General features: G+C 55.0%; 3 protein-coding genes across 13 annotated transcripts in view; all 3 read left to right on the top strand.

Annotated features, from left to right (window-relative positions):
- Window positions 1-5,700, top strand: part of NLRC5 (NLR family CARD domain containing 5) — a 90,382-nt gene extending 84,682 nt beyond the window's left edge. For all 6 annotated transcript variants that reach the window (XM_082366953.1, XM_082366954.1, XM_082366952.1 and 3 more), the window contains 8 exons: window positions 252-335; window positions 470-547; window positions 1,300-1,383; window positions 1,481-1,552; window positions 1,837-1,920; window positions 3,111-3,194; window positions 3,560-3,643; window positions 4,612-5,700. In XM_082366953.1, coding sequence (XP_082223079.1) covers window positions 252-335; window positions 470-547; window positions 1,300-1,383; window positions 1,481-1,552; window positions 1,837-1,920; window positions 3,111-3,194; window positions 3,560-3,643; window positions 4,612-4,723 — 682 coding nt within the window. In that variant the 3' untranslated portion in view covers window positions 4,724-5,700. The remainder of the gene's footprint in view (window positions 1-251; window positions 336-469; window positions 548-1,299; window positions 1,384-1,480; window positions 1,553-1,836; window positions 1,921-3,110; window positions 3,195-3,559; window positions 3,644-4,611) is intronic.
- A 112-nt stretch (window positions 5,701-5,812) lies between these two features.
- Window positions 5,813-12,698, top strand: LOC309616420 (uncharacterized protein). The gene is made up of 5 exons (XM_082367003.1): window positions 5,813-7,199; window positions 7,290-7,386; window positions 8,247-8,314; window positions 8,643-8,761; window positions 9,789-12,698. The coding sequence occupies exons 1-4, from the start codon at window positions 7,113-7,115 to the stop codon at window positions 8,730-8,732; spliced, it is 342 nt and encodes a 113-aa protein (XP_082223129.1). The 5' UTR covers window positions 5,813-7,112; the 3' UTR covers window positions 8,733-8,761; window positions 9,789-12,698.
- A 182-nt stretch (window positions 12,699-12,880) lies between these two features.
- CPNE2 (copine 2) overlaps window positions 12,881-17,488 on the top strand; it is a 55,360-nt gene continuing 50,752 nt past the window's right edge. For 4 of the 6 annotated variants that reach the window (XM_082366972.1, XM_082366973.1, XM_082366974.1 and 1 more), the window contains exon 1: window positions 12,881-13,079. The gene's annotated coding sequence lies outside the window, so the exon portion shown is untranslated. The remainder of the gene's footprint in view (window positions 13,080-17,488) is intronic. The other 2 variants (XM_082366971.1, XM_082366975.1) reach the window with 2 other exon arrangements.

Here is a 17,488-nt window from a genome sequence, read left to right as displayed (position 1 = left end):
CTACACCACGGTCCGGGGAGACTCTGGCTTCCCCCCGTAACCTCAGTGTCCAGGCCCTGGGGCTGGTTACCTCCTGGAACTGTTGATCTGGGGACCTTGAGCCAGCCCAGCCCCTCCTCCTCCCTGGGCCTCTCTGTCCCATCAGGCTGGGACAGTGCGTGGTGAGAGTGCTGTCTCTTAGGGCCCTAGCAGATGTGGTGGGGTTGGCGGGGGACGGGGGAGTCAAGGGTCTGACGTCTGCCCCTCCTCAGCCTCTCGGCGAATGGCATCGGCCCGGCAGGGGGAGCGCGGTTGGCGGAGTGTCTCCCGCTTTGTAGGCGCCTAGAGGAGCTGATGTGAGTGTCTGCCCGGGTGGGCTGCCCTCTGTGTCCCCGCAGGCCACCTGGCCCTTGGGTCCCCCAGTGGGCACAGGGCAGGGGTCTGGGGCAGGCCAGCCTGGTGCTCAGTTTCATCCCCTCTCCTCTTCCAGGCTCGGCTGCAACGCCCTGGGAGACCCCACAGCCCTGGGGCTGGCCAGGGGGCTGCCCCGGCACCTGAGGGTCCTGCAGTGAGTGGCCCCCTGCCCGCCGTGTGTGCAGGGTTAGCGGGAGGGGTTCCCCCAGGAGCACTAGGGGACCAAGGCCCCCATCGGCTGAGCTGCCCTGCCTTGGGGGAAACTGTGGCGTGTGCTGGGGCTGGCTGCCCCTCCCCTGCCTGCCCCTCCCCCACCTGCCCCTCCCCCGCCTGCCTCTCCCCCGCCTGCTTCTCCCCTGCCTCTGGAGTCTGGGGCAGGGAAATCAGGAGACCCAGCCTCGTCCTGGCTCTGCCACCAGCCCCCTGTGGGCCCTTGGCCGAGCCCCTGCCCCTTCTGAGTCTCAGTTTCCTCATAGCTCAGCGTACCCTGTGAGCCAGTCTCCGAGGGTGAGTGAGGAAGGGTCAGCAAAGGGCTATGCAGGAGAAAAGCGCCCTGCCACTCTACAGTTTATGTCCATGGTCTCATTAGAGCCCTGTGAGGCCGGGATTTCTACTTGCTCCATTTTCCAGGCAAGGGAACTAAAGCCTGGAGAGGTGTGGAAAGCTTACCCTATTAATACGTGAAGGAGCCAGGCCTTGAACTTGGGATCTCAGACCCCAAACCCAGGGCCCTTGATACCCACCCAGGTCCTGTGTGGGTGGGGAGAGGGGTTAGGGTGGCAGTTACCCAGAGACTGTCTAAGGTCTGGCAGTGCAGCCTGAGACAAGGCTCAGGCTGGGGGGATCTAGCCCCCCAGTTCCCATACCTGGTCCCCCAGGCTCCTCTCACCCCTTCCCTTTCCTCAGCCTGCCATCCAGCCATCTTGGCCCAGAGGGGGCGCTGAGCCTGGGCCAGGCCCTGGATGGATGTCCACACGTGGAAGAGATCAGGTGAGTAGGGGCCGCGGAGCCTGGGCAGGGGGCCGGGGTGGGGGTGGGGGGTTGCGGTCTGGGGCTTCCTCTCACGGGTGTTTCCCCTGCCCTACAGATTGGCAGAGAACAACCTGGCCGGAGGGGTCCCACATTTCCGTCTGGGGCTCCCACTGCTCCGGCAGATCGAGTAAGTAGCCTCCTCTGACTACCGGGGAGCTGGGGTGCAGTAGGGGCAGTTCTTCTCTGGCTGAGCCTGACACCTGGGAAGGCTTTTGAAGTGACAAGAGGCCTCAGGTATGGGGGGAGCCTGGAACTTAAAAAAAAGGGGGCACTTTCCTAAGACTCCCAGCGTGCCCCAGATGCTGGCCACTCTGCTCCCTCCTGCTGTGATTGCAGGGTGGGGAGAGGGGCACTAGGCTGAGGGTGCCCCTGACTCAGATACCTCCATCCCATCCCCTTCTCCGTCTCCAGCCTGGTGTCGTGTGAGATTGACAACCAGACTGCCAAGCCCCTCACTGCCAGCTTCGTGCTCTGCCCGGCCCTGGAGGAAATCATGTGAGTGCTTGGGAGAGCCCTGAGCTGGGCAAGGCGGGCACCTGGGGGCCTGGTTCCTTCCTCCCTGGAGGTCTTCCCATCTTGTACAGGGAAGGTCATTTTTGCTCAAAGCTCCTCTCGAGGAAGTTTTAACACTTGAGCTGCGAGTGTTGTTTGTCTAAGCTGTTCAGCCTTTCCTGCCTGTTTCCCCACCTGTGGAGGGTGAGGGGCAATGGACCAGATGGAAATGGTTAGGACCATTTCCCGATTGTCCCTTTGGGAAGCATCTGGATAGACTACCTCACCGGGTTTATGGAGCCTTGATTTACGAACCACCTGTTGGTAGTGAGGAGTGGCTGAAACCAGCAGGCCCCCCGACCTGCCCACTGGCCATGCCCACCTCCCCCTTGGCCGTCAGAGGTGCTCGGACCTTGGGACCTGGGAGTACTGCCTCAGGGATAAACTAGATTGCCAGGACTAGCCTGGGACCTTGAGCATGGTGGAAGAAAATGGGATTTCCTTAAGTACAGGACACAAGGGATTACAAGATTTTAGGTTTGCATCCTAAAGATTTTAATTCTTCCCATTACTTTACACCAAAGAGAAAGTCTCAGATCAGGGCTAACTCACCAAACACTGGTGATTATCCCTTTGTAGCCAGCAGGGGGCAGACCACAGGGTTAGCACCTTAGGAAGGACGCAGGTTCCAGCTAGAAGTTAATACCATTGTTTGCACTGTATTTATCCTTGTAACTACCTTCTACTTAGGGTCCTTAACACAAGTCTTTCATTGATAGTAGTGATAAATGTTTCCTAAGATCAGTTTCTTAAAGTGAAAAAAAAAAGAGGGGACGGAGGACTGATTTAAAGAAAAATATGAAACAAATAATATAGGCGGTACACGGATGTAGCAAAGTCAGGATGGAGGCACATGCATGGTGGAAGTTTGGATCATGATGTTTCCACAGACCTCATGTTCTGAACTCTCAGGACAGCCAGCTCCTAAGCTGTCTGGGTTCCGAGGGATGACCAGCTCGGGAATGGGGTTGGGAGGTCGGAAGGAGCCTCCTGTGCCTTGTAAAGTCTTCAGGGAGGGCACGCAGGACCCCGTGGCACTCCCCCATCCCTGTGGCCCCCAGCCCTCCCCACCTGCCCCCTGTCTCTACCCTCACTGCTCTCCTGCCACTGACATCGGCACCCCTACCCTGCAGGCTGTCCTGGAATCTGCTCGGGGATGAGGCAGCTGCTGAGCTGGCCCGGGTCCTGCCGCGGATGGGCCGGCTGAAGAGAGTGGAGTATGAGGGGCACATCCGGGGAAGCCAGAAGGGGGTGGGGAGGGCCAAAGGGGGACCTGTGTCCTGGGGAAAGCCAAGAGGCCACTGGCTCAGGCCCCCGACTCCCAGGAAGCCCTCCTGGACTTGCTCACTCCTGTCCACTCCAAGCCCCTGTCAAGCTTAGCTCTCCCTGGGTCCCGGCCTTCAGCCTTCCCGCTGCACTGTTGAATGTTGAGTTCTCTAAGCACATGCGTGGGGAGCCTTTGTCCCCACCCCCGACCTTGGCACAGGGAAGGGACACAGGGAATCACCCCTCCGGCCGCCTCCTCCCCGTCTCACCATCTCACGTCAGTCTCTTTCCCCTTCCTCCGCCGTCCATCGGGAAGCCTGGAGAAGAATCGGATCACAGCTTACGGAGCCTGGCTCCTGGCTGAAGGGCTGGCGCAGGGCTCTGGCATCCAAGTCATTCGGTAACAGGACTTGCAGGGGCAGGGATGGCTGGGGCTGGGGTGAGCACACCAACCTCTACAATGTAAAGGCACCTCCTGTAGGAGAAGGCAGGACCTGGGTCGGGAATTATCAAAGGAGACTTGGACCGCACCATCAGGGATTTGGCAGCAAGCAGACCTGGATCAAATCCCAGCCCTGCCTGTTGCCGATTGCATAACTTTGCGTCAGTAACTCAACCTCTCTGAACCTCAGTTTCCTCCTTTGTAAAATGGAGGTAGTGATAGTATCTACCTCAGAGAGGTGCCCGGCAGAGTAAATGATTATATGAAGCACTGAGCGCAATGCCGGGCACGTAGTAAGCACTTAAAATGGTAGCTATCATCAGGGCCACCACGTACAGTTGTATAGGTGGTGCACTGAACTTCAGGGTATTGCATCTAAGGGACACCACTTACATAGTAGACGTCTAGTACACTACTAGAGTAGTAGTGAAGTGCCTCGCTCTATAAAACTCAATATATTATGACAATTTCAGACGATGGACGTAAAGTGTCTTACAGAAGGGGAGCTTTTTCCTTATTTGTCCAATGTGTCATATGAGCATGGCCTGGGGAAGAAGCTAGCTCCCGGGGAAGAAGATTGAGTGAAGGGGACTTCCCTGGCGATCCAGTGGTTAAGACTCCACGCTTCCTCTGCAGGGGGCATGGGTGCGATCCCCGGTCAGGGAACTAAGATCCCGCATGCCGTGCGTCGCAGCCAAAAAAAAAAAAAAAGATTGAGTGGAAGAAGTCCGGGTGGGCATGGGGGATACCATCTCCCTAAGGTAGCCATACTGGCCCAATACCTGCTCCTGCCTGCCAGGTAACTCTGGAAACAGCTCTTCCCCTTTGGGGCCTTGGTTTCCCCATCTGTAGGTAGGACGGAGGGCAGAGACAAGACAGTAGGTGAGCAGCTCCCAGTGCTGAGTGTCTGTCTCTGTGCCCCACAGCCTCTGGAATAACCCCATCCCCCCGGACACGGCCCAGCGTCTGCAGAGCCAGGAGCCCAGGCTGGACTTTGCTTTCTTCGACAACCAGCCACAGGTCCCTCAGGGCACTTGATGGCTCCCTCGAGACCTTTCGAATCCAGCCGAGTGATGCCAGCTTCCACCCACCAGGATAGAGGACTCAGGAAAAGAGCCTCAGCTGGCTGTCCCTGTACCCTGCCCCACGAGGGAGAGACACGTTTTTCCTGCAACAGTCTTCGGGGAGGACTTTTTTGGCAACAAAGAGCCTAGTATAGCCAATAGACTACCCTACATCCCATGGGACATGCATGACCAGTCAGAAACATGTAACACAATAAGCATGTCATGGTGTGATGCGTGACACAGAAGGTCACACGTGACAGCATTCCATGTGACATTGCATGAAACCTGCAGTGTGGCCTGTGGGTTAATGTCATGGGTCTTAGCACTACATGTGATTGGTGGTCCATATATAAGACATGACAAATGTCCATGTCACGTGCCATGTGGCTGGCCAGATGCCCTCAGGCTGGTCCAAGATCTAATTTATTACTTTTTTAAACCAAGTATGTATTTATAAATTGCATTTCCAGAGCAGCTAAGCCAGAAAATGTCTTCCGCCCAGAATGGGATGGGGAGAGCATCCAAGCACTGACCGGCCCAGTGGCCCGAGGGCCAAGGCCCTGGGCCAAGCCAGGGATTTAGCCATGAGGCTTCCAGATGAGTATCCTCCTGCCTCAAGCCTCAGTTTTCCCATCTGTGAACTGGATCACCCACTCTCCCTTAGTTTCCAAGGACTTTAGGCCCAGGTCCAGGTAGAGCCAGCCTGACCTTGGACAGGCCCAGTCCGTGCTGTGTAAGGGACGAAGCTAGGCCTAAGGGTGCAGGGGGTGGGGACTGCCAAAATATTCAGGTAAGGCCACTGGATCAAGCCACTACCTCAGCAGAATCTGAGTGAGCTCCCAGGGGCTGCATGTGTTACACAGTGTTCTCATTACTTCCAAGAGGGCCAAAGGGTGGCCCTGCTACACTGTAAGCCAAGTTTGACCAATAAATGTGGGTGATCTTCCAGCCTCTAGCCTGAGTCTGATGTGTCCCACCACCTCACCAAAGTCAGAAGTGGTTCACCCCCTGCCCTGGGGACTGGAGAGCAGGGCAGACTACAGAGAGAGATGCTGAGAGGAACACTGGCCTGGGAGTCAGGAGGCATGGGGTCAAGTCCAGACTCTGTCTCTATATGTGGTCATGTGATCGTAGGCAAGTGACCTCCTCTCTCCAGAGCTCACCTGCACCATGAGGGTATTGTAGAAGCTCATAGTGTTAGAAACAGTCTTTGTTTGGCTTGCATTATATTTACACTTTTTTCTGATTTAACTGTCAGTATTTTAAATTGAGAACTTTGACCCAAAATTCAGATTTTCAGCTTCTCGTAGGTGCTAGTCCAGCATTCCCACTCAAGAGTAATCTGCTGGGGATGTATGACTGTGTCCTTTAGATGTGGCACACATCCCTCAGTTCGCCGCAGTCCCCACCACTCCCCAGTGTATCCCCCCTCACTATTGCTGCTTGCCTGGTCCTTGTGAGAGCCTGGGAACTCCTGGCTAAAGGATTTCCACAGGCAGGTGGTACATCAAGAACATGGCTTTGGAAGTCAGATGGGCACGGAATGGAATGTGACTTGACCCCTTGCTGCCTGTCTTCAGGGCCAGGAACTGTTTCTGTACATGTTCGTAACACCCCCTGGCCCCCAGGACTTTCAGAGGGGTCAGGGAAGCAAAGTGTGCAAAGTCCCTAGTATGAAGAAGTAGGTACTGGTTACATGCTCGTTCTCTTCCCTTTTAGGGCTGAATGTCGTATGAAGTGAAGAGGTGTTTGAAATGGCAGGAGAACAGCACCGCCTCTCCATCACCTACCTGTGGGTTGAACAAGTCCATATGTGGGGAGCCTTCCTCCAGAGCTGCACTCCACTGTGAAAAGTGGAGCAGGGAGGGTGCAGTTACTACTGATCACCACCGGAGGGCAGGCTGGCCCACTGGCGAGTCCTGAGATAACTTCACCACCGTACCCAGAATGAAGTTAGGAAGTGATGCTAGAGGCTGTTCCCACCTGGCTTGGGAACCTGGGATGTCCCAGCTGACTTGTGGTTCACCTAGATGGCTTGGCCCTGACCATTGCCACCCTCCATGTTGTCCTCGGTCCCCCACCAAGCATGAGGAGAAAGTCCTCCAGCCAAGTGCCAAGTACCCACACCCCACACAGGGGCACTCTTATCGGGCCAGGATCAGGGCACACCTGGCATCAAGTGGGGCCATCAGCCTGGTCCTGGGGGAGGGGATGGGCAGGTAGAGGATCCAAGAAGTTTACCTGGAAACCTTGAGCCCCAATTCAGTCTTTCCCTTCCGGGAAATGATGCCGAGGCCATCAGGGTGCACCTTCACGCCAAGGGGGTTGTCCTGCTTCCTCCCCTTGCCTAAGACTGGAGTATGAATTCCACAAAGCCTGAGGAGCCTTTGACCGGGGAGGTCACAGATGAGGAAGGAACAGAGCACCGACCAGAAGCTCCAGCCCAGGTGAACCGCACACCAAGCAGAGCCCAGAGCTCAGAGACACTTCATTTGCTGCTTATTTGTTTTCCTTTTCCCTTCTTCTTTCCCCTTTAGCTCTGCCCAAGTTCTAAACTCCAAGAAACTTGCAGCAGCTGCCCTGAAATACACCACAGTACTGTCGGCACTTCAGAGCCGCCTGGGCCCAAGTCAGGTGCGGTCACCATGCTCATTTCATTAAGAAACTTCCTCTCCTGCCACCAACTTGTTTGGAGGCCTGGACTATTTTTCTACCCCATGCTGATGAGGTCTCCCTGCCCCTTTCCTCCCCAAAGTAAGCTCAGTTTAAACAGATCTATGAAAACAGATAAAATTCAAAGAAAAGTAAGGCTCTGGACCAGTAAGCAGTGTAACCAAAATGGTGCTCCCCGTTTCTGCACGTGACTCTTCCCACTAAGAAGGTAATCGGGCTGGTAAGTTCCCATGTCTAACAGCCAGGCTGGGATCAGCTCATTTTGCTGCTTTGTCACTTGGCTTCCATCCTATGGTTTTACAGATTGAGTATCCACCTTTCTGATGGGAGTCACAGAATCTTCCTTCCCACTCCCTCCGGTCTCAAATCCTGCCAAATTGCCCCCTCTGTCCTTCCCCTAAACATACACGTGTCTGAAATCCACCGTCCAGGCCAGTACCTCTCGAACTGAAAAATCATAGTTACAGACACTGCAGTGTGCATTGAATCATCTGTGGATCTCGTTAATTTGCAAATTCTGATTCAACGGGTCTGGGGCGGGGCCTGGGATTCTGAATTTCTAAGAAGCCCCCAAGTAATGCTGCTGGCCCACACTTAGTGAAACTGCAGACCGGTGAGTAGATCTCAATCCTAACTGCGCATTAGAATCACCTGGGGAGCTTTTTAAGCTGCCTGTCTAAGACTAGAGTGGTATTTAGAAAGCTCTGCAGGTGGTTCTGATGTGCGGCCAGCGTTGGAGGCCCACTGGTCTGGAGTATGCTCCCCCTCAGAGAGGCGAGGTAAGCCTTTGCACCTACCTTCCTTAGTTTTTGTCCTGGTAGATCCTGGTGACCCTCCTTTCCCAGATGAGGACACCGAGACCCAGAGATTTTTCCTAACTTGCCCAAAGGTAAGCTAGTAAGTATAGTAAGTGAAAGCTAGTAAGTGGTAGCACCAGGAATTGAACCTGGGTCTTCACAACCTTTTTTTTAAACTTTTTTTTCTTTCCAGTTTTATTGAGATATAATTGACATACAGCACTGTATAAGTTTAAGGTGTGTGATATAATGACTTGATTTACATATATTGTGAAATGATTACCATGATAAGTTTATTAACATCCATCATCTCCTATAAGATACAAATAAAAGAAAAAAAAATGTTTTTTCCTTGAGATGAGAACTCTTAGGATCTACTCTCTTAACAGCTTTCAAATTTTGTGACTCTTAATCCCACAGGTGCTGCCCCAGTTTCCTCATCTGTATGGTGAGGACACAAGCAAAATGAGTCAGAGCACAAGGACCTACTTTCTCCAGCTGCAAAGATGACCTTATGCTTCATCTCTACACTCCCTCAGGTGGGATCTGAATCCTCTGTCGCCTGCCTCACCTGGTTACGGTTCTGTAGGGCTTCACCCCCTGGGACCTCCTCTAGACCCATAGCCACAACCTCAATAACAATGTCCTCCATTTTACAAATAAGGCCCAGAGAGGAACAAGATTTGCCCAAGATCCCACAGCAAGCATTCAGTGGAGCTCAGATTCCAACTCTGGAACACTAAGGGAGGGAGGGCGTTGAGGTGACCCTGGCTGGGGACTTAACTGGTCTGTGGGTCTGTATGTTCAAAGAGAAGGGTCCCCAGGAAGGCGAGAGGGCCATATGACCTTCCTGACCTTGCCTCTGCCCCCCAGCCCCTCCCTTGCCTGGCCAAGGCCAGGCCTGAGGGCGGTGGCCCCAGCCAGAGCTGTGTATGCCCTCTGGACACATCCGGAGCGTCCTAGAAAAGATCTTGCAGTGGCTGGTTTGGTACAGATCCTCCCAGGACTGGGCCCAGGGACAGCTGGTCTTCCTCCCACCCCCCAGGCACGCCAGTACAGCACCCCACCACCCCAGTGTGTCTCGAAGCCCCCCAGGGCTGGAGTCCTCCCTCCCCTTCAGCCCTTGGAAGCCACACCTTATTGCTCATCCCACACAAGCCCCGGTCCTGCCCTGGCTGCCCAGAAATCCACATTTGCCCTGAGGAGGAGGTGACAGAAGAGGAACTTCCGCAAGAGAACAGAGGCCAACTGGGGTCCCCAGGTTGAGTCCCCTAAGCCAGAAGTTATCAGTCTCCCGGGCTGTGCCCATAGGCCCCGCCCCCACACACACATGCATAGTATAGTGCAAGACTGGGGCTGATGGAAATGTCTGGGGCTGACTGGAGGGCCTGGGGAGGTGGAGGGAGGCATGGACATCCTGACCCTGGAAGGGGATATCCCTGCATTAGAGTGACCACAACCCTGGATCTTAAAAGTAGCAATAACAACATGCTAGCCCTGGGGTCTAGGCATGCGTGGTACCAGGCTAGACACCAGATACCAAATCGATCCTTACATTTTACACAGGAGGAAACTGAGGCCCAGAGCATTGAGTGATGTCACCCAGGCAGTAACTGGACAGGCTGAGATTCAAACCTGGGGCCATGACTCTACGCCTGAGATGTAGGAGTGCCGTGAGCCACACCCACCTCTCTCCGTGAGATCCCTGAGGGGATGTCTCTATCGCTGATGTGTCTCCACATCAACCCCCTTTGTGGGCAGATGGTATTTTCCAAAGATGGCCACTATAATCTCTCCCCGCCCACATGCTCTTCCTACAAATGACAATGACACTCCTCTCACCTAGGGGCGGGGTCTATGGAGAGAGCCAGTGACTACAGCAGAAGTGACATTATATGAATTCCAAAGCCGAGTCCAATAAAAGATAATAAGGCTTCCACCTGGTTCCCTTGGGATACTCACTCTTGGAACCCAGCCACCATGCTACCAGGAAGCCCAGGCCACATGGAACTGGAACGGTCACAGTAGGTATTCCAACTGAGGTCCCAGCTGACAGCCAGCGTCAGTTGCCAGGCAAATGTGTGCGAAAGCCTTCTAGGTAACTCCAGGCCCTGTCATGGTCTGACTGCAACTGTTTGAGAAATCCTGAACAAGAACTGCCCTAGCTGAGCCCAGAGGCCCCCCAGAGCCATGAGAGATGATAATGCTTGGGGTGATTTGAGATGTAGCATAGATAACTGGGACACCCTCCATCCTCTCCCCGCTCACATACACCTGAGTCCAGCCAGGGCCTGCTATGCAGGTGGTGCTATTTCAAGTCACTTTAATTCACAAGCCATACGTGCATGCGTGCACATACCCTAATAGCCTATTTAGGGAAATTGAGGCCTCCCAATTGTGCACAGAGAAGTCTCTACCAGGGAAAGGAAAGACTTCAACATTTTGTAGTAACAGCCTTTTATTGTGTGTGGATTAAAGACAGACTGCAGAATCAACCCATAATGGACACTTGGCCTTAAACAACTGACCTCTGGGCTCTCCTGATCCCTGACATTTTTAAAAAAAGCTTTATTGAGATATAATTCACATACTACAGCACTCACCTCTTTAAAGCATACAATCAATGGTTTTATCTACAGTTGTGTAACTATCACTATAATTTTAAAACATTTAAAATCATTGCCTTCTTTCTCTATGGCTCTGTCTAGTCTGGACATGTCATATAAATGGAACCATACAATATGTGGTCTTTTGTGACTGGCGTCTTTCACTTAACACAGTGTTCTCAAAGTTCATCCATATTGTATATACGGCATACCTTTCTGTGGCTGAATAATATTCTGTTGTATGGATAGACCACATTTTGTTTATCACTCATCAGTTGATGGACCTTTGGGTTGTTTCCACTTTTTGGCTATTTTGAATCATGTTGCAATGAACATTCATGTACAAGTTTTTGTATGGATGTATGTTTTCATTTCCCTTTCCTAGGAGTGGAATTGCTGTGACCTGTGGCCTTTGTACTCCATCCCCTTGGCCAGGGATCAGGTATCTTTTTCCCCCTCAGCAGGCCCAACTACCTCATCCTTCAGGTCTCCGAGAGGAAGCCTCGCTGACTCCTCTGGCTGAGTTGGGTCTTCTGAACAATCCTGCCTCAAACCTTTGCGCTTTTCATACAGTAATATGATTGCCTGGGCCATGGTCTTGCCCCTGAGAAGTGAGCAGCTTGAGGTGAGGCACTCTCTGCTTGGGTTCACCACTATCCATCCCAGTGCCTGGCTCTCCTGCTCTGGAGCCAGGAGAGGAGAGGGATTCTGGGGGCCAGATCAATCAGAAAAGGCTTCCTGGAGGAAGAGGGGCTGCAGCTGGGTCTAAGAACACCTCGATTGGTTTGCCCCACAGCTGGGCTGAGGGCTTTGAGGACTTTAGTTGGAAGAAAGATGAGAGTTTGGAGAAAAGAAGGATGGATGGAGGTCGGGGTTGGGGTGGCGGGGGGGAGGCAGGCAGAGAACAAAGCCCAGAGCCCTGGGGCTGTTTAGCAGCCGCCCTCTAAGGCTACAAAGTGCCTGTGACTCAGACGTGGAGGGAGGTTCGCAGGCTGCAGCGTGAGTCTCCCAGTTAACCCTCACCTGCCTAGAATGGAAAACCCACAACCCAGGTGCTCTGCATTAACTCCCAGATGCCCAGTCCGTGAGCCCCGGGGCCAAGGGCTTTCTTTGGACGTGGTCTTGAGATCCCTGAGCCAGCTCTGTCCCCCACAATCCGGTTAAATGAGGCTCCTCTGTCTGAGGCACTGGATAGGGAAGAGGGGCGGGGGGAGCGAGCACATAAATACTGCCGAGTGGCCTGCAGCACGAGCGCCCAGCGACAGACGAATTTCTTAAGAATTGGTGCCTCTTCTAGGGAAAAGAAGGCCACCGCCGAAGGGCGGACTCGGCGCTAGGGTCTCAAGGACCCGCTAGACGCCCTCCCGCTGACTAGCCCCAGGCACTGTTGGAACTGTGTTTATCTTATCGTCTCCGTCAGAGAAATAACGCTTGTGTCATCTTCCCAGTCCCTGGCGGTAACAAGAAAACGCCGAGCTCTTTTACTATCGAAAGAAAAAAAAGGAAGAAAACACAGCGATCGTAGTGCTGCCCAATACAGCCCAGAACCAAACCCCGTGGTGTATCCCCCGAGGGTGCAGCGTTGAGCCGAACAGCCCGTGGGGTCGAGGCTGCAGGCGGCGCCCTAGGGCCTGGCAGGCCCGGGCCGACCCCACCCCTCGGATCCCGCGTCGGCAGCCCTGAGCGCACAGTGCGGACAACTCGGAGGTGCCAGCGGCTCGGGCGAGGCCGGCCTGGGGCGAGTGCGAACCAGCGGCGTTCCGATCCGCGGAGTCCTAGCCTGGAACGTTCAGACCCTCGGATCCCGGCCTCGAACGTTCGGACCCTCGGATCCCGGCCTCGAACATTCGGGGCCCCGAGGCACTGACAACCCGGAGTGCCTGGACGCGCCAGCCGCGGGCGGCGGGCGGGCGGGATATCATCCCCGCTCCGCCCGTGGGAGCGCTCGCCCCTCCAGGAAGCGCCCGCCTCGCCTCCCACTTCCCGCCCCACGCCCGCCCCCGCCCTCGGCCGAGGGAGGAGCCCGAGCAGCCGCCGCCGCCGCCGCCGCAGCCACCGCCCGCCCGGCCGGGGAGGAGGACCGGACCTCGAGCAGCTGCGAGCGCACGCGAGCTGGCCATGGCCGCGGGGGCAGCGCCCTGAGCCTGTCCCGCGCCCGCGGGCCCAGCCGAGCAGGGGAGCTCCCGGGGATGCCCCGGTGGCCCGGAGTGCGGGGAGCGGCAGCCGCGCGGTGAGGGTAGCGGGACCCGGGGTGAGTGGGGCCCCGGCGGGGAAAGGGGCGGGCGGGGCGCCCTGGCGCGAGGGCTCAAGTTCGGCCTTGGGGCTCGGCTTCTGGTGCCAGTGGCGGCTTGGAAGGAAGCTGGGTTCCGCTTCGGGGGACTGCGGAACCCCAAGCCCCCTCCACCCGCGCTCACCCAGACTCCGGCGTTTGGGTGACTGAGCTCCGACCCGGCCACGCGGGGGCGCTCCGGCTTCGCCCCGACCGCGGGGGAACAGAGGGCAGGGTGCCGGGAGGACGGTGGCGCCGCCCGGGGTCCGAGCCCAGCGGTTTAGGGACCCCCCTACCTCCACGGAGGCGCCTGGGGGCGTCAGGAAGGTGGCGTCCCGCCACCATCGCAGCTGCGGAAGTGCTGAGTTCGGGCTGGCTCCGGGCAGGCGCGGGGCCCGCTCCTCGCCCTCGTGCCTTACTCCCACCCCCCCAACCCCCCTCCGTCCCGGCCCCAGAGAACTGCTAGAGAGTCAGCTCCCTGCGGGGGAAGGGGGAGCAAAGAGAGGGAGTGGAAATGGGCAGCTTCCCAGAAGTCAGAGTGTGTTTGCAAACTAGTTTTTTCTCAAAAGCTGTCTGGCACCTGTGTGTTTGGGGAGGGGGCGGGGAGGGGGGAGCATGGAGAAAGAGAGAGCAAGGCCCTTTCTTCCTTCCCGTTCCTCGTTCCCCCGCAGCGCTGCTTCTCTGAAAAATAGAGGGTTCTTACTTTCCTCTTCCCATTTCATCCCCCAGCCTTGTTGGACAAGCCCCTTTGGGGAAGGGGCTCTGATTTGCCCAAGCTGACAGGTGGTGCTGGAACCCAGGGCTCTGTTAGCCAGTTGGAAGTTCTTCTTACTGTCTGGGACTCCCCCAGCCCTGTTATGTACTGGGTGAAGTGACAAGGGCAAAGGATCTGGGAGAATTAGCTGAGTGACCCTTTGTTTGTCTGCCCTTAGTTTTTGCTCCCCTAGGGGTGTGGGCTGTCACTGAGGGATGGGGGGCTTTTTCTGTTTCTTGGAGCACCCACAGCTTCAGTAATTGAGGAGAGGAGCCAAGCTGTAACCTTTGGCAGCTGCACAGCCCTAATGGAGAGCTTGGGAGACCTGGGTCTGAACACCTACCCAGCAGTGGGCCCCTGGCCTAGACCTTCCTCCCCTCTGAGCCTCCAGGTCCTCATCTGTAAAATGGGCTAATCATCCAGGGCCTGTGCATATGGAGGCTGGGTGCAAACATAAAAAGTGGTTTTATTGCAGTTCCTCTGGTATGGAGCCCAGTGAGTGCTGGGACTGTCCCAGGCATGTGACATAGCTGCCCAGAGTGGGAGGGGTCACCCAGGCAGTTTTCTCCATGGAAAGAACTATGGGCTAAGAACGTGGCACTTGAGTTCTCCTGGCCCTCTGCCGTGTCCTGTTTGGGTGCCTTGTCACTCCTAGGGCTTAAGGGCGTTTCCATTGGTGAAATGAAGCAAAATATGACACAATCCGGTTTACAGGGCTGCTGGGAGACTAGAACCTGGGCCAGGGGGCACGTGTTCTGCAAAGTTGGGTGCACTGGTGGTCATGGGACCTCCCTCCCAGAGGCCATGAGAATTAAAACTCCAGGGACGTAAGAAGAGGGTCGGAGCTAGAGCCTCAGTTTCTGTACCTGTAAAGTAGTGAGAGCAGTACTCTGTACATCTTTATAATCTTTTAGGGTAGTTGTGTAGTTCTTTAAAGGTAGTTGTGAGGATTAAATTAGACAACAAAGGGCTTGTGCACCAGCGCTGTGACTGGTGCCCGATAAGCGCTCAGTTAATGTTAACCATCGTTATCATTATTCATGGGAATATTAATAAGCCTGATGTGGGTTACTGATTTAGGATTCCTTCTGGGATCTCCTCAGGCCACCTCGCTCCTCTCTCTCCCACTTCCTTCCTGGAGAGAGGAGCCTCAGAATCCAAATGTTGGACGTCTGGGCTGTTCCAGGGCCAGGGTCCTGAACAGGAAGGTGCCACTAGGCTGAAGAGAACACCATGGGGGATGGTAGATCCAGTGGGGTGGTCCCGTTTCCCCCACCTTGGGCTGGCCTCACAGGGCTCTAAGGGGTGATGGAAAACAGAAGAGCATTCTCTAGGAATTCCCTCAGGAGCAAGGTTGTCAGGCAAGGTCCCCTACTGTGAAGCCCTCAGCCAGGGCCGGAGTCCCATCTGCCTGATGCTCTCCTCTCCTCTAACCCTTGCAGGGGCTGCTGAGTCAGGGCAGTCACTTCAGGAATCCGTCTCCCTCCAGCTGGGAGAATATGGCCTCAGAGAGGGGGCAGGATTCCTCCCCTCCTTCCTGGTCTCCTGCAGGACACAGGGTGGGCTCCTTGGAAGCCAGGAGGCCAGGTCACCCTAGGGTCTTGGCAGGCAGCAACTGGAGAAGACGATCATGACCCACCCGTGCTGTCCAGAAAGAGGGTATGGAGTCCCAAGGGGATTCATGGCTTCCTGAGGTCCTACAGGGCCTGAGGGATGAGCGGGGGTCCGAGGCACCTCCTGGGTCCCAGCCAGGTGTCCTCTCCCTTCCTTGGGCCACCCGGCCTCTGCTCTGTGGTGGCGTCAAGAGGGCTGTGCTGGCCCATGTCCTGGAGTGTTTCTCCACTAGCCCCGTCCACACGTGCCTCCAGAGCCTGAGATGAAACTAGACTAGATGCTGATCCCTCGCTCGCTATCACATCACCTTGCTTAATTTTTCTCGAGGCATTAGCCGCTCTCTCCCGTCATCTGATTCATTCAAGTGTGTGTCAGTTTGTTCTCTGCCCTCCTCCCCAGGGGGTCAGCTCCAGGAATGGCAAGGGCATCCTGTGTCCATCTTGTTCAGGGCTCTTTCCCTGCACTTACTGGCTTAATGGCTGAGTCCGCCCCTCCTTGTAGCCTCCTGTTGAATGGGTCTGTGATGTTGGGTGATGGAGCCTAGAAGAATCATGAGCTCACCCTTTGGGGTTTCTGGAGGAATCTCTGTCTCACCATACTGAGTGCTGGGGCACTGTCAGAGGGCAGTGGTCTCAACGATGGAGGAGGGGCAAGTGCTGGCCTGGGGGAAGGGAAAGTCGTGAGTCTGGGCGAAGGTGGGATTCTCCCGGCACTGAAGGTCTGGGGGAGGTGGGCATGGCGGCTGCTGACCTGGGTGGGGTGTCACCTGCTGCCGTTTCCTGCAGAACCAGAGGTCTGGGGCGTGCTGGGGAGAGTTACCCATCCCCCAGGTGACCTCAGCCAAGTCTCTTAACCTCTCGGACCTCGGTTTCTTCATCTAGAAAATGGGGAGCTTTAGACCAGGAGCTAGCTGTTCCCTTGCTTTCTTCATGTGGTTCTTTTTCTTTTTTTTTTTTTTTAATTTATTTTTATTTATTTATTTTTGGCTGAGTTGGGTCTTTGTTGCTGCTCGCGGGCTTTCTCCAGTTGCAGTGCGGGGGCTTCTCATTGCCATGGCTTCTCTTGTTGCGGAGCATGGGCTCTAGGCACGCGGGCTTCAGTAGTTGTGACACATGGACTCAGTAGTTGTGGCTCACGGGCTCTAGAGCGCAGGCTCAGTAGTTGTGGCACACGGGCTTAGTTGCTCCGCGGCATGTGGGATCTTCCTGGACCAGGGCTCGAACCCGTGTCCCCTGCAGGGAGATTCTTAACCACTGCGCCACCAGGGAAGCCCCTTTCATGTGGTTCTTAAGGCAGCTGTGAAAAGGCTTGTAAACCAAAGAGGGCTTTGCCCAGTTGGCGTGATTCCTCTTCCACCTGTGGCTTCGGGTCCCTGCCTTCCAGAAAGGCTTCCCTCACCATGCAGCCATCTATTCGTCACTCAACAAATGTGTTGTGTTTTGTTTTGTTTTAATAGCATAATATATCAAGGGTTTATTTACTGTTTTAGGTAGAGCCACAGATTTGTTTATTCATAGACTTTAAAATTTTTTATTTTATATTAGAGTATAGTTGATTTACAGTTTGTGTTAGTTTCAGGTGTATAGCAAAATGATTCAGTTATACATATACAAATATCCATTCTATTTTTTTTAATAAATTTATTTATCTTATTTATTTATTTTTGGCTGTGTTGGGTCTTTGTTGCTGCGTGTGGGCTTTCTCTAGTTGCGGCGAGCAGGGGCTGCTCTGTTGCAGTGCGCATGCTTCTTATTGCGGTGGCTTCTCTTGTTGTGGAGCACAGGCTCTAGGCATGCGGGCTTCAGTAGTTGTGGCACGTGGGCTCAGTAGTTGTGGCTCACAGGCTCTAGAGCGCAGGCTCAGTAGTTGTGGCACAGTGGCTTAGTTGCTCCGCGGCATGTGGGATCTTCCCGGACCAGGGCTCGAACCTGTGTCCCCTGCATTGGCAGGCGGATTCTCAACCACTGCGCCACCAGGGCAGTCCCATGTATCCATTCTTTCTCAGATTCTTTTCTCATATAGA

Source organism: Balaenoptera borealis, assembly GCF_965194805.1.
Source record: "Balaenoptera borealis genome assembly, chromosome: 19".
Classification (NCBI taxonomy): domain Eukaryota; kingdom Metazoa; phylum Chordata; class Mammalia; order Artiodactyla; family Balaenopteridae; genus Balaenoptera; species Balaenoptera borealis.
Note: the sequence above shows the minus strand (reverse complement) of the source record. Positions and strands in the feature narration are given on the sequence as shown.

What these genes read in the sequence shown, in the direction of transcription:
- LOC309616420 (XM_082367003.1), top strand. Translation starts at nt 7,113, where the DNA reads ATGAATTCCACAAAGCCTGAGGAGCCTTTGACCGGGGAGGTCACAGAT. An exon ending in GACCAGAAGCTCCAGCCCAG is followed by an intron (nt 7,200 to 7,289) that starts GTGAACCGCACA and finishes TTTCCCCTTTAG; the next exon opens with CTCTGCCCAAGTTCTAAACT. An exon ending in TTTTCCTAACTTGCCCAAAG is followed by an intron (nt 8,315 to 8,642) that starts GTAAGCTAGTAA and finishes TTAATCCCACAG; the next exon opens with GTGCTGCCCCAGTTTCCTCA.